Source organism: Carcharodon carcharias, chromosome 15, assembly GCF_017639515.1.
Source record: "Carcharodon carcharias isolate sCarCar2 chromosome 15, sCarCar2.pri, whole genome shotgun sequence".
In the NCBI taxonomy this organism is placed as follows: domain Eukaryota; kingdom Metazoa; phylum Chordata; class Chondrichthyes; order Lamniformes; family Lamnidae; genus Carcharodon; species Carcharodon carcharias.
In genome coordinates, this window is record NC_054481.1 from 96,389,451 (window position 1) to 96,404,179 (window position 14,729).

The 14,729-nt window shown below is 40.9% G+C and overlaps 1 protein-coding gene across 1 annotated transcript in view; it reads right to left on the reverse strand.

The window, feature by feature from the left end:
- exosc10 (exosome component 10) overlaps positions 1-14,729 on the reverse strand; it is a 56,271-nt gene that overhangs the window by 14,685 nt on the left and 26,857 nt on the right. The window contains exons 13-18 of the mRNA XM_041206389.1: positions 13,762-13,812; positions 12,217-12,328; positions 6,683-6,733; positions 6,359-6,419; positions 3,797-3,894; positions 2,334-2,429 (exon numbers count right to left, since the gene is read on the reverse strand). Of these exons, the coding sequence (XP_041062323.1) occupies positions 2,334-2,429; positions 3,797-3,894; positions 6,359-6,419; positions 6,683-6,733; positions 12,217-12,328; positions 13,762-13,812 (469 nt within the window). The remainder of the gene's footprint in view (positions 1-2,333; positions 2,430-3,796; positions 3,895-6,358; positions 6,420-6,682; positions 6,734-12,216; positions 12,329-13,761; positions 13,813-14,729) is intronic.

The window sequence follows — 14,729 nt, forward strand, 5'->3', positions numbered from 1 at the left end:
TTATTGCCTTGATGCTATCTTAAAGCAGCCTGAGCCAATATTCATCAAAAGTAACAAGGATTACATACTATTACAATCTAAAATATTGTTCTTACATCAACACTTCTACGAACTGCATAGGTGTACACCATAGAACCATGGTAGCCATGTCAAATTAAATTCTGGTTCCTAACAATCTGCAGGTATCTCACAATAACAGATCTTGGTATTCTGATTGAGAATTTATGTAGCAAAAGCACCAAAAAATGTCCTTTTCAAAGCTCTAGCCCCAGGGGCTTTGACGGCTGGTGTTTGGAGTTTGGAAATTCTGAATTAATCCATCTAAAAGATAATGGGTAAATTAGAAACAAGGCTGGACTCTACAAACTGATATCAAAGTCTCCCTCAGGATATTAAATACATGGTGTAGTAGGTTATACAATCTATAAAAGAAAAAAATTAGCATTTTGCACCTCACTACATCATTTATTCTTTCATGGGGCAGAATTTTCCATTCGGCATGCGGGGGCGGGCTCGACCGCCGGAAAATAAAATGACACGTGATAACGTAGGGCGTGCATCCTGACGTCATCGTGCTGTCTTGCGATATTTCATTCGGCGGACGTGCACCGGAGTCAGCTATGCACCTGCCGATAATTGATAGACCTATTAAGGCCATTAAACAGGTAATTAACATGAATGTTATGCTGCTTGTCTAACCTAACAGTTGGCGGGCAGGTGAAAAGGCCAAGCGGTCTTTACATTTTTTGGGAAAACTCATCCATGAGCGGGATCACGTTTCCTAAAACTATTAACGATTATATAAAAAAATTTTCTGAAAAATAAAAACATGTCCCATGTCATGTGACATAGTCACATGAGACAGGGCATGTTTCATTAAATTTTTATTGTTTTTATTTTTTTTTTAAAAATGCTTCATCTCCCTGAGGCAGCTCTGTGCCTCAGGGAGATCGAAGCACGCATGCGCGAAAGAGCACCAAAGCCGACGCTCCCTCCTGCACAGGTAGCGCTCAGCGCTACCACTTGCATATTACACTGGGCAGGCCACTTAAGGGCCGCCCACATAAAATAGCGGTGCAGAGCCGATCGCGGGCGACAGTCGGGCAGCCGAGCCCACCCAACCAATGAAAAATCCTGACCATGGATGTGAACATCACAAAGCCAACATTTGTTGCCCATCAGTAATTGCCCTTGAACTGAGTGGCTTGCTAGGCCATTTCAGAGGGCAGTTCAAGCCACATTGCTATGCATCTGGAGTCACATTTAGGCCAGACAAGGTAAGGATGGTACATTTCCTTCCCTAAAGGGCATTAGTGAACCAGGTGAGTTTTTCATGGTCACCATTACTGAGATGAGGCATACATTCCAAATTTAACAATTTAGTTCAAATTTCACCTGCTGCTGTGTGCTCAGAGCATTAGCCTGGACCTCTAGGTTACAAGTCCAGAGACAATACCACTATGCCACCGTCTCCCCTGCATAAACTGAATGTCCTAAAAGGATTCACACAATGCAGTATGTTATGTAGGCCAGCAACATTCAAAAAATAGGATGAATGACTGTGCCATTTCCCAGTTAGTTTAGTGTAGGAAAGGCATGTTAGCCAGGAAACCCTGAGGAAAATTTGAATAATGCAATGAGATTGACAAAATAGAGGGGACCTGTTCATTCAGTCTCTCCATCCTGCTCTACGATGCAATTAGACCATAGGGTTCTGTATGTCCACATCATTTACTAACCATGTTTCTACACTCCTGATGCCTTTACCCAACAAAGATCTATCTCAGTCTTGAAAATTCCAACTGTCCTTCGCCATCCACAACCATCTGGTGTGGAGACATACAAATTTCCGTTATTGAGTGTAAAAAAGGGCTTATTACCTGTCTAAATGGTCTGGCTGTAATTTTCAGATCATATCCACCTGTTCTTGATTACTTTATCAGAGAAAATAGTTTCTCTATATCTACATCACTGAATCCTTTTAATGTTTTAAACACCTCGATCTGGTTACTCCTCCATCTTGTGTAGTCATATCATTTAACATCTCATCTAAATGATGACACCTTCAACAATGTGGCATTTCCTCAGCAATGCATTGGGAGTGTTAGGCTATACTATTAATATCCTCATGGGACTTGAAACTATACCCTTCATATCTAGAGATGAGTGTCTACTGAACAAACCAAGCTAACACCTGTAGAAGGAAGTGGGGAGCTGGGTGGTGTGGGGGGGGCGGGGTTGATGAACTGTTCTCATTCAGTAGTTTTTCATATATTCTTGTGAAAAAATACATAACCATTTTTGAACATACAAAATTCTGTATTGCAGCTTACCATTCTGAAAGGGTTTTCAAATGATTCTAAAATGGCTCTTGCTTTTTGTTGTGCTGTTGTCAATGTTTCATGTTCCTTTTCATTTGTAGCAGGATCCTGTGAGGGGAGGGGGGGAAAAATCACTTAACCTACACTAAAGTAGTACATGGAGAAAACTTTGTACACGTTACCAGATGGCTTCTTTAAAAAGAAATGTCTTATTGATATCTCTGCCATTGTCTAAATAGTTAGCACACTAACCATGATCAATGCTATGACTATTTGCAGTGCAGCGAGCCTGGGACCACCTGGTTAAAGGATGTGACATGACTGTACTGCCCAACTGCATGGCGTCACCAGGTTATACTCCAGATAAAGTCAAGCTAAATGTTAGAAATTAAGCCCTAGCTGGTCCAGGAACCCATTACACACAAAGTGAGATGTACATATTTGTGATTTTTATGTAGCTATCAGCAATTTCTTGTTCTCAATTGTAGTGGGTAGGAGTGAGGAGAGAAAGGGAGAACATTATTGTAACAATTTAAGGCCTCTTTCAGAAAAGTACCTTGGCTCAGTTGGTAAAAACACCATCCTATGTGGAATTGTGTCACCCACACCAGGAATGCCAAGCTAGAACATTTCAGCTGGGGTAGTAATAGGCGTGTTGTTGGTGGCACATGGCATCCCCTAACTAAGAGAAGAGAGTCAAGGTTCCTCCTCCTGAACATTTTCTCATCACCCAACTGGAAAATGAATGTCAATGCAGATACTGAATGACAACAAGATCGAGGTCAGCTCTGAAACTATTTGCAGCTGACTATCTTGTCACTGACTACTGCTCAATGTTTGATTGTGGCCTCAACACCACTCTCCTGTCTACCCCCAATACCCTTCGACTCCCAGAGGTAGGTGGAAAAGTGGAGTTGAGGCCACAATCAGGTTAGCCATGATCTTATTGAATGACAGAGCAGGTTCAAGAGGCCGAATGGCTCCACTCTTACTCCTAATTCATATGTTAGTATGTCTACGCTCACAAGTAGGGAATGGCCTTTTGTATGAGGTACAGGTGGAATTCTGGTACTCTTAAAACCATTTCCCACCACCTGGTCAGCACCTTCACAAGAGTGCAAGGGTGGAACTTGGATAAAAATGTTAAGAAATTCACTTAGATTATCAAGATTTAATAGATATGAGTAGCCTCTATTCTCTTTTTTGATTCAACCATCTCTGAAGCTGTTCACTGCTGTGGGTCATCTCATTATTTTGGGACAATGTACGGTTTTATAGTTAAGCTAACTACTAGAATGCATTTCTCAGGAAACTCATCTCTCACTCAGCAGTTTTGTTGAGGTCCATCAAAACCATACACAAACTGGTTGTTTAAAATCAGGAATTGAAATCATTAAAAGGTGCAGCAAATACCTTAAATCACTGCACAGTACGCACCAATAATTGGTGGAGTTTATACTAACAGTAGCACTTACGTCAAATATGGTAACAATTGCTTTGGCAGAAGTGAGTGTCAAGGTCACATTGTCATCCTCCAGTTCAGGGAACAGTTTACTGGTTTGGATCAGTGGCACTAAAATAAAAGGTATAAGGCATATTGTTTATTTTCTCAACTTGTATTGCACATATTGTGGAGAAAATCCATCATATTTTACCTAAGAGAGTGCTGTGATATATTTCACGGCAAAAAGTTCTCTTTTAAAAGAATGAAAATGGCGTCCTAGGATGGGTGGGTGTGGGGCATAGAGGAGGGTGGGAGATATTGGTGGAGGATGTGCAGGTTTACTGCGCAACTGCTGCTGAATGTCTAACCTTGGGACTCAGTTGCTGTAAGGAAAGCACAAGCCAGAGCCAAGCACCTCCTTGAGGCTGGCTCAGAATGGCAGTAATTGGCCCAGAAACAGTTCAGTTGCTCAACTGCTTCAGTACCCTGCAGAGCTGGTAAAATCAATAAATGGGTCATATGAAAGCCACACGCCTTGGCCAGCAGCCACAGTGACTCAGGTACATTTCCCTCCTGTAGTCTGCTCCTGAAATACAGCAGCAATTTCAAATAGTAATGCCAAATTCTAATGGTTCATTTGCAAATAAGCTGTGGATCAACATTCAATTACATTATTCTTAAATTTGAATCTAACTTAATGTTCAACCAGGAGTTAAGCGTTTGTTCCCGAAATTAGTAGTTTCTAATTCTGTGTGTTCCCGGGGTGATACTAAGTGGCTTAAAGTAATACCAAGATCACAAAATTACAGCATGAAATGCAATCATGTTAATGCTGAAGGTATCTATTTAAAATTCTTCTTTCCAGTATCTTGGTGGAGGCACTTTAAATGAGATTAACTCATACACTAAAACAGTGGACAGCAATTTAAAATGAATTAGAGTAATCATACTTTCATACCCTATGGCATAATTTCAAGATCTTGATTTAATGCCTTTGCAATACAAGCAGGTACACCACAAAAAGAAATGCAAGAGACTTGCTGATGAATAAGGTAACATATTATTGTGGAATAGAGAACCACTACAAATATTTAAATACTATTCCAAAGAGATTATTTTACCAGTTCAACAGCATTGCACTGAAGCAATTTATAAAGAATTTCACCTTGTCTGTTGTATGGTGACTGCTATTAACACTCTTACTTGTCTGTACGCTTCGACTTTATAAACCGATATAGGTTAATATGACTATCCTATATATTGCAATGTGAGAAAAGAATCAATAGTAAGGCCCAGAAGCTTCAGAATGGTGGGAGAGATTTAATTTCCTCTGGTTGCGCAATGGTTAAAATTTTGCCAAATGGCCTGTGTATGTGCAGTAATTATTGTGCACATATTAGACATAGAAAGACAAGATTTGCATTTGCATAGCACCTTTCACAATTTCAGAGAGTCCCAAAGTGCTTTACAGCCAACAAAGAGGCTAGTGCACTGTCAATAAGCTATAGGTGACACCTATGCAAATTTTTTTTTGCACTCATAACACACTCATCATGCATTTAAAATAAATGGATTAAAACTTATAAACAAATTTTATGCAAATATATCTAACCAGAGAAAGATAACCCCATTAAATGAGGACACTGTTGAAAATTCTGTCCATTGAAACAGTATGACATAATTCAATACAGCAAAAGGCGAAAACCAAAATCAGGAACTGAACTCAGCTTCTCAACTCTTGCTTACTTTAGATGATTCAAACATAGCAGGTTTTTTCTGGAAGGTACTGCGATCATTACTGGTTGAAGTACAAATCCTTTGGAAACCAATACTGCTTCTAATTTTGAAGATTTTAATCCCATAACATGACTTTAAAACGGATACCTGGAATGATCCAGTTGCACCGCTATTACAGTCAGTGTCACGAAAGTTCCTCTTCATTCCAATACAGTCTACAGCCCTTAGGATGAAGAGCTAATTTCTGTGCAGCTTAATTTGTGAAGTGGTCATAGCTGAGTGAATTATTGACACTTCAGTTTTCTTATGTTGCTTCAACCCTCAGACCAAATGGTCTTTTGGATGGGCAGAGGGCAAAAGTGATTAAATTCTATTAATAAATGTGCTTAGTAATTTAAATCCTTTAGCAAGTAGGTTCTCAGAAGAAAACATTTGAAGAATTTTGAGAAATGTACTGCTGTACAAAGTGGACTTATCCATGCAGACTTTATACGCTTGTAATTTTTGTATGTAGAAAAATCTGTGAAGCAAGGTGTGGAGCTATGTTATTGAGTCTGGGACAAGTAAGAATTGAAAGTCAAAAAGCATCAGAGAGGACTGGAAAGCGGAGTGGGAAGGGAGGGTGAACCAATGAGCTGAATCATGGAGGAACAATGGCAAAACCAGAGTGGGGAGGACACATCATTAGTTTGTCTGGACGAACAATACACACGTTGCTGTAAATGGTTTGAGCCAATGTGGTTTCCCTGGTTTATGCATCTATCCTGACTGACTACAGTCACCAGGGGAACTGAATATACTAATGCCAGCAGAAGCAGTGAGAAATTTTAAAAAAAGCCCACAACTCTCAGCCTACCTGAGCCATTGCCTGACAGGTGGGAGCTATCATGAGGTCCAAAGAGCACGTTCTCAGTTTTCTGCAAAAACAGAATTATAGTGATATCTCCCTGTTTAGCAGGAATTTATGTTGATTTGCTACCAAGCAGCACATTGCTTATTAAATTAAACTTAAAAAGTATTATGGCTACAGATACTTCAAGAAAAGACAATAGTTCATCTTCTAAGGCAACAAATGATACTAGCTCTTTAAACAGCAAGCACATATATATATGACATCACATATTGTTATAATGAGCAATGTAAAATGCTAACCATAGATCAATTAGGGTTAAGTACTTACATCTGCCTTTAGTAAAGGGCCTTTCTTCTGTTGCAATGGCGTTGATTCTGTCTGAAGAATAAAACATTAGCAACTAAGAGCATTTGTCTCTGTTTCTTACTGTACATTGTGGTTAAGTCAAAAGAATTTCCATCGCACTCAGGGCAATCAGATTAAAGCATGTTATCACTTATTAATGCACAGTAGTGCAATGGATACACATCTGATGTAAAGAAAAACATGGGTGTAGAGAAGAAGAAATTTTAAAAAATGCATTTGGTGACTAACATAGTATTATGCAAATCCAGTGAATCAAAGAACTGCCATACCCACGAACACCAAAGGTAGGTTTGCATGGTCTACACCAAACCCTGATACATACACTCCTGCTGGAAGCAACTTCAAGTTGGTTTATGTTGAGTTTGACACTGAGCTACTACTATCAGTTAGATCACTTGTGACACTGGCAGGTTACTAAATCCTAGGATACCTGCAAACTTTTTTTATTCTTTCACAAGATGTTTGTGTCACTGGCTAGGCCAGCATTTACTGCTCATCCCTAATTGCCCGCAAGAAGGTGGTGGTAAGCGGCCTTCTTGAACTGTTGGAGGGAGGCAAGCAGAGGGGTTTAGGAAGAGAATTCCAGAGCTTAAGACCTGGGCAACAGAAGGAAGGCATCAACAGTGCAGTAATTGGTCATGCTCAAGCAGCCAGACTGGAGGAGCACAGAGATCTTGGAGGGCCGTAGGACTATATAGAGATCGGGAGGGGCGATTCCCTAAAGGGATTTCAAACCAACAGTGAGAATTTTAAAAATCAACCAGTTGCTTAACTGGAAGTCATTGTAGGTCGGCGAGCATAGGTGTGATGGGTGACCACAGCTAGGTACAAGTTAGGTTATGAACAACAGAGTTTTGACAGAGGATGCAAGATTTGATGCTGGCTAGGAGAGCATTTGGAATAGTTGATTTTAGGAGCTAAGAATGCCAGGATAAGGGTTTCAGCAACAGATGAGCTCAGGCAGGGTGGAAACAGGTGGTCTTGGTGATGGAGTAGATATGGGGTCAGAAGCTTAAATAGGATGCAAAGGTTCTGAACGATCTTGGTAAGCCTCAGACTGTGACCAGGGAGAGGGATGACACTTGACCGGAAATGAACAGAGTTTGTGTTGGGGACAGAAGATATTGGTTTCGGTCACTCCAATATATAGTTGGGAGAAAATTTGAGTTCACCCAGGACTGGGTGTTGACCAAGCAGTGTGACAAATCAGATGCGGTGGTGTGGTGGTGAGGTGGAGCTGGGTGTTGGTAATGTACATGTGGAACCTGGTGTTGTATTTTCAGATGGGGCTGAATTTTCCCCCCGTTGCGGGGGTTTGTGTGGGGGCAGGCAAGAGCGAGCACGAATCTGATCAGCGCCCCCAATCGGGAGCGGGCGGCCATTTTACGTGGGCAGGCCAATTAAGGCCTGTGTGAGCAGGGGGATTCCCTGAGTCGGGGCTTGCGCTCTTTCATGCATGCATGCGAAAGAGCACAGAAATCTCCCTGAGGCACGGAAGTGCCTCAGGGAGATTAGCTGAAGTTGTGAAAAATGTAATTAAGGTTAAAAAAATTTTTTTAAGGACATGTCCCCTCATGTGAAACTGTCACATGAGCTGGGAAATGTCCATTAATTTTTTCAAAAAATGTTATTTAATTAACGAACCCTTCATGAAACCTCATCCCGCCCGTGGATGAGGTTTCATGAAAAATGCGAAGGCTGTCTGACTTTAAGGTTGGACGGGCAGCATTCTTAACAGCTTCAATTACTTTGTTAATGGCCTTAATAGGCCTTCGACAGTTCGGCGGGCACGCAGCTGACATGGCTGTGCGCTCGCCGAACTGACAATCTAAATGACGCGTGGTGACATCAGGATGCCCACCTGACATCACTGCGCGTCATTTTATGCATTGGCGAGTGGGCCCCACCCCCGCATGCCGAGGGGAAAATTCTTCACATGATGTCATAGAGGTCTACAGCACACAAAAAGGCCCTTCGGCCCATTAAGTCCATGCCTGTCTTCCTGGCATCCCCTCTAAACCTCCTGCCCCTTACCTTAAGTCTATGCCACCTGGTTGCTGATCCCTCCACCAAGGGGAAAAGTTCCTACCTGTCTAACCAATCTATGCCCCTCATAATTTTATACACCTCAATCATGACCCCCTCAATCTCCTCTGCTCCAGGGAAAATAACCCCAGTCTATCCAATCTCTCCTCATAACTAGAACTCTCCAGCCCAGGCAACATCCTGGTAAATTTCCTCTGCACTCTCTCTCGTGCATTGAGAGGAAACATGTAAATAGATGAGAAATAGAAGGTGACCGAAGATAAATTCTTGGGGGGCTGCAGAGGTAATGGTGTATTAGCAGGAGCAGAAGCCACTGTTGGTGATTCTCTGGCTATGACAGGAATGGAACCATGTGAGAGCAGTCCCATCCACCTGGATGAAGGAGAAGAGGTGTTAGAGGAGAATGGTGTGGTGTGATATCAAAGGCAGCAGAATGGCTGAAAAGGATGATGGGGGGAAAGCTTATCACAGTCATAGTCACACTGGATAAGAACATAAGAAACAGGAGCAGGAGTAGACCACATGGCTCCCTGAGCCTGTTCTGCCATTCAGTTCAATCATTTTTGATTTTCTACCTCAAGCCCTCTGCCCACGCCCCCATATCCCTTAATTCTAAGAGATCAGAAAGTGTATTGATCTTAGTTTTAAATATACTCAATGGTGGAACATCCACAACCCTCTGGGATAGGCAATCTGAAAACACCACAAGTGGAGAGGCAGTCGGGAGTCTGAAAGTAGCATGAATGATCAGGTGGTCAGGAGTCTGAAAACAGTGCGAGTGGAGAGACAGTCAGGAGATTGAAAGCAGTGCAAGTGATGAGGTTGTTGGCAGTCTGTAAACAGCACGAGTGGAGAGGCAGTCGGGAGATTGAAAACGGCACAAGAAAACAAATAGTGGAAAAGAAGCTAGCTGTTTGATGAGCATCTAGTAATTGGTTAAGGTTAATTCTGTTCCTAGGGTTTAAAATAGCATAGGCACTTTTGCAAGTTGATTGGCTGGTAAGTGCTTAGTGTTAGGGGCAGTGTATTAATAGCCAGCTTAGGGTACAGGAGTTAACTCGTTTATTAATAAAATAGAACGAAAAGTTTAATTTCATTATTTTATTTTAATTTTAAACACCTAAAACACATACCTCAGTAGTTAAGTAACGTGTAACTTTGAGTTGTTAGTGGTACTGGAACTTATTAAGCACAGTAAATTGAAACATACATAGGAATTCCTCCAAGCTAATTAAGAAAGTAATGAAATTAAGCTAACTAAATAACTAAGTTACAATGGTGTTATATTGCAGCTGTGGAATGTGGGGTCTATTGGATGCTAATGCTATCTAGGGCAAACACGTCTGCAGAAAAGGTAAACAGCTAGGGGAATTCCAGATCAGGATTCTTGATCTGGAAGCTGAACTGCAGACACTGTGCAACATAAAGGAGGATGAGAAATATCTGGACACTTTGTTCCAGAAAACGGTCACACCTCTTAGAATAGGGACACCTGTTTTGGTCTGCAATGAGAGATAAGAGGATGTGACCATGAGCGAGGCAGGCAAAAGGACCGAGCAGATGGTAGTGGAGGAGCCTCAGATTTTGCGATTATCTTCTGGGATGTTACTTTGCAATTGTCAAACAGGTTTGAAGTGCTCACAATCTGTGTGGATGAAAGCATGGTGTACAAGGTGGATGAGCAGGCTGGCTATGGCACCATGCATGGTAATTTTGTGTCTGTTGTATGAATACTCCCAAGTTTCTCTGAACATCAACATTTAAAAGCTTCACAACTTTTAAAAAATATTGTTTGGTTATTCTTATCAAACTGAATGACCTCACAATTCCCCACATTATACTCCATCAGTCCTCTTGTTGTCCATTCATTTAACCTGTCTATATCTCTTTTCAGCTTCTTTGTGTCCTCAGAGCTTACATTCACACCTAATATTGTATTGTCAGCAAACTTAATGCATTAGTTTGGGTCTCTTCATCTAAGACTTCAATATAGATTGTAAATAGCTGAGGCCCCAGCACACTTCCCTTAAGCACTCCATTAGTTACAGCCTGCCAATGCAAAAATACCCCAGTTATCCCTACTCTCTGCTTCCTGTCTGTTAAGCAATTCTCCATACCCAACTCCATGAGCCCTTATCTTGCCTATTAACTATTTGTGTGGCGCTTTATCAATTACCTTTCAGAAATCCAAAAATACTACATCTACTAGTTCCCTTTTGTCTACCCTGCTAGTTACATTCTCAAAAAGCTCTAATACATTGTGAAACACGATTTCCCTTTTGTAAAACCATGTTTGTTTTGTCTGATCAGGCTCTGATTTTCAAGTCCCCATTGTTATGACTTTCTTAACAAAAGGTTTCAGTATTTTTCCTGATGACTGATGTCAGGTTAGCCGGTAGTTCCCTGTTTTCTCTCTCCCTCCTTTCTTGAATAGTAGATTGTAATTTGTGATTTTGATAAAGGCCCTTTCAATAGTGAGGTCAGGGTAGAAAGCTAATTGGAGGGAACTGGAGGTAAGATGGGTGCAGATTGGGAGGTGACAACACATTCAAGGACTCTGTGGAGAGGTTAAATAAGTTTGGAAAGGGAGTTTGGATTCAGGGGCCACTAAATACAGGATATGACAACACTCATTAACCCCAAGTAGCTGGAAGCACTAGTAAGGTCCAGTATTTGAATTATCATGAGAGATAGAGGAATGGGTTGTATGGAGGGAGAGCCATTGTTAGATCATGTGCTGACGGGAGTGGCTTCACCTTCTCTGTTGTCCAGTTTTTTACTGAAGTTAGTGAACCCACTGTACTTTGTCAGCATCTTCTGTTTAAATCCCTAAACATTTTAATTCCAGACCTGATCTTCAAGTATTCTCGGTTTTCCATCCCTGCCATTTTCCTTTTGCCTCTCACTGATTTAAAAAAAGGGCATACAACCAGCTAAAGTGTTTTTTTAGCTCTTCAATGCTCTAACATTGGACTCAGATGATATATCAGATTGTTCAACAATCATTCCATCCATAGTTCCTCTTTTTATTGCTTTCTCCTCGTCCTGCTTATGTCAGCCCAGCTCTGTTACACAACATAGTCTATTGCATAACAATATAGCCATAACATATCTGAGGTCAGAGTAACCATTTCAAACTCCACTGTGGTCTAAATAATGTGGCATTCAAAAAACAATTTAAATAGTTGGCTCTCTATGCACATATGCATATGCTAAGACAAAACATGGTGGGAATCAGCAGTAGTTGCTAAGTATAAAGCTCACAATTATCCGTCTGGCTCAGATCTATGTATATAGCCCACTTCAGGATTCACCAATGCAAATGGGAACAAGGTTGCCGCATGCAATAACTTCCTAACTTTTTAGCTACTTGTCCAGTATCCACAATCTGTTCTTTATCAAAATTTATTATTCCATATATTGGGAGGAGTCAAAAATTAGGCCATTACCTTGAGAAGAGGCATATCACGTGCCTGCTGGACCAGGAGGTGCAGCTCATTGATCTGTTGGCGAACCAGTGGAGGAATGGGGTTGCAGCAAGCTATGATACCCTGAGGCTCTCTATGGGTGGGGTGGGGGAGAGAAAGGAAGAAAGCAGTAACTACTTGGACTGGAAGAATTCTGTGAATTAGTACATCACAATGATTGGAACACCACATTACAACAGTGACTACACTTCAAAGATACTGCATTGGCTGTAAAGCACTTTGAGACGAGTAGTCGTGAAAAGTAGTACCTAAATGCTGCAGTTGAAGACTCCTCACTCCCACAAATATCCCAAAAATAAAATATTGTGATGGAAACTTTATCAAAACTGAATAGAGTGAGGAGTACAGTAAACTTTCATTAGATACAGAACAATCTCATTTCAACTCTTACATCTACCATAGACCTAACTAGAGTGTAATGCACCACTGGCAGCCTAGATTAACATTGTCAGGTCTGTATCCCAATGCAAAGAAGCTCGCACTGACTGGTTGGTTAAAAGCATTTGGTGGCACTCTCACCTGAGTCAGAATGTTGTGGAGTCAAGTCCCAATCCAGGATTTGAACACAAAAATCAAGGCCAACATTTCAGTGCAGCTCTGAGGGTGTGCTGCACTGTCAGAAGTGCCCTCTTTAAACTGAGGCGCTCTCATAAATAAATATTGGCCAATATTTATCTCTTAATTATCAGAAAAAGATCAGCCGATCATTATAATATTGCTGTTAGTAGGCTTTTTTATGTGCGTAAATTGGCTGCAGTGCTTCCTACATTACCACACTGACTACACTTGATAAGTATTTCATTGGCTGTAAAGCGTTTGGGATACTTGGTGGTCGTGAAAGGCCTTATGTAAATACAAATTTTTCTTTTCTTCCATTTAAATACTCATTCAAGTTTAAACTCTGTATTTTCTCAATTTAACTCCCAACTTATACTGTAAACTTTACACCACATACATCTGAAGCCAATTGGCAGTGACAAGGAAAACTAAATAGGAATGAAGATGAAAAAGGTATTCAAGTTGTTATTGAATGCATAAAATTGTGTTGGTTGTTTTCACAACTTTACTAAAAGTCCATGTTTATTACATACGTTTAAGCATGTGATACTGCAATTACACTGCATGAGATCCACTCTAAGACCACTGGCTACTGAGAAGCAAAACCAGCATTTTAGGAGCTGGCTGCATTTCAAGTAAACGTGTTGGATTTGTTAGGACTGGCCACCAGGAAGACCTTGCAAGACAAACTGATCTTTCCGCATTTTGGCTGTAGGAGTTAACACACACCAAGAATCAACAGTGCCGGGAAGATATTCAACCCAATATAAAAGCAACTTTGCCGAGTCAAATGACAAGAGAATTGAATGCTTTAACAGGCATCGCCCATGGTAATTTGTGCCCAAACTGAAACTGACCTCAGACAAGTATGCAGCTCATTCTCACGTGAAATGTGGTAAGCTTTTTGTTGCCACACTCCGATATTACTACAGTGGGGGAATAACTTACTTCGGCAGCTCCTCTGCTATTTTGATCATCATGTGGTTGGGTAGCACATACCTGTTAAAAAATAGTATAAAATTTAAAACAGCTTATATTTGAAATAGTTATTTCTGCCAGCTTCTCTGAAGACTTTTTACATGAAGTACAATACAAGTGAAGCAATCAGACTATTTATTTCAAACTCTTGGAACTGAGGAACAGTTGGGGAATCAGGAGCAACAGGTTGCACTGATCACAGAACTCGATGAGGACTGAGAGCAGCATTTTAAAACTTGACTTCGAATATGAATGATTGACACAATGAGCAGTTCTGGTTTTCAATTTTGTTTTAAATTGAGAGGGCAATACTACCTGTAGCTCCCCACTAATGAAAGCCAGAACACGGGACACTCATGGATTCTCATACATATAACGGAAGCTGCAAAAATCATGTTAAAAGCATATGCAAGGGACACAGTACAGTTCCATCACTAGACAGGCTGTGACCATCAACAAGGCCAAATTCAGGCAGGGAAGCGGGGTTTTGGGGGGGGGGGGGGGGGTAGGAGATAGTGTCAGTGTCAGTGCCAGCAAGAAGTGTTCTCCCTTGTACACAAGTCCAATTGATGCCCTTTGCACGAACCTGACCAAGGATTAAGCACCCAAGGAAATGGAATGCAGGTGGCATTTTAGAAGTGTCAAGACAAATAGGAAGCATCCACAGAACATAGATTTGTAACTGTAATAATCTTTGTTTGGAAGAAATTAGTTATGCTGAGCTATTAATGATTTTGCATCAGCTTTTATGCCTAATGTACAAGATCTGCAAAATACAACTAAATTTTTTTGTTACATGCAAGATATACGAAAGCTACAAAACACTAACTGTTAGGGGTGGCTCATACTTCTTACAGCAATAGATTGTGGTTAATACTGTGCATCAATATCTGCACTAATACCAATAGCCCCAAGGGATATTTTCCTTCAGGTTCCTT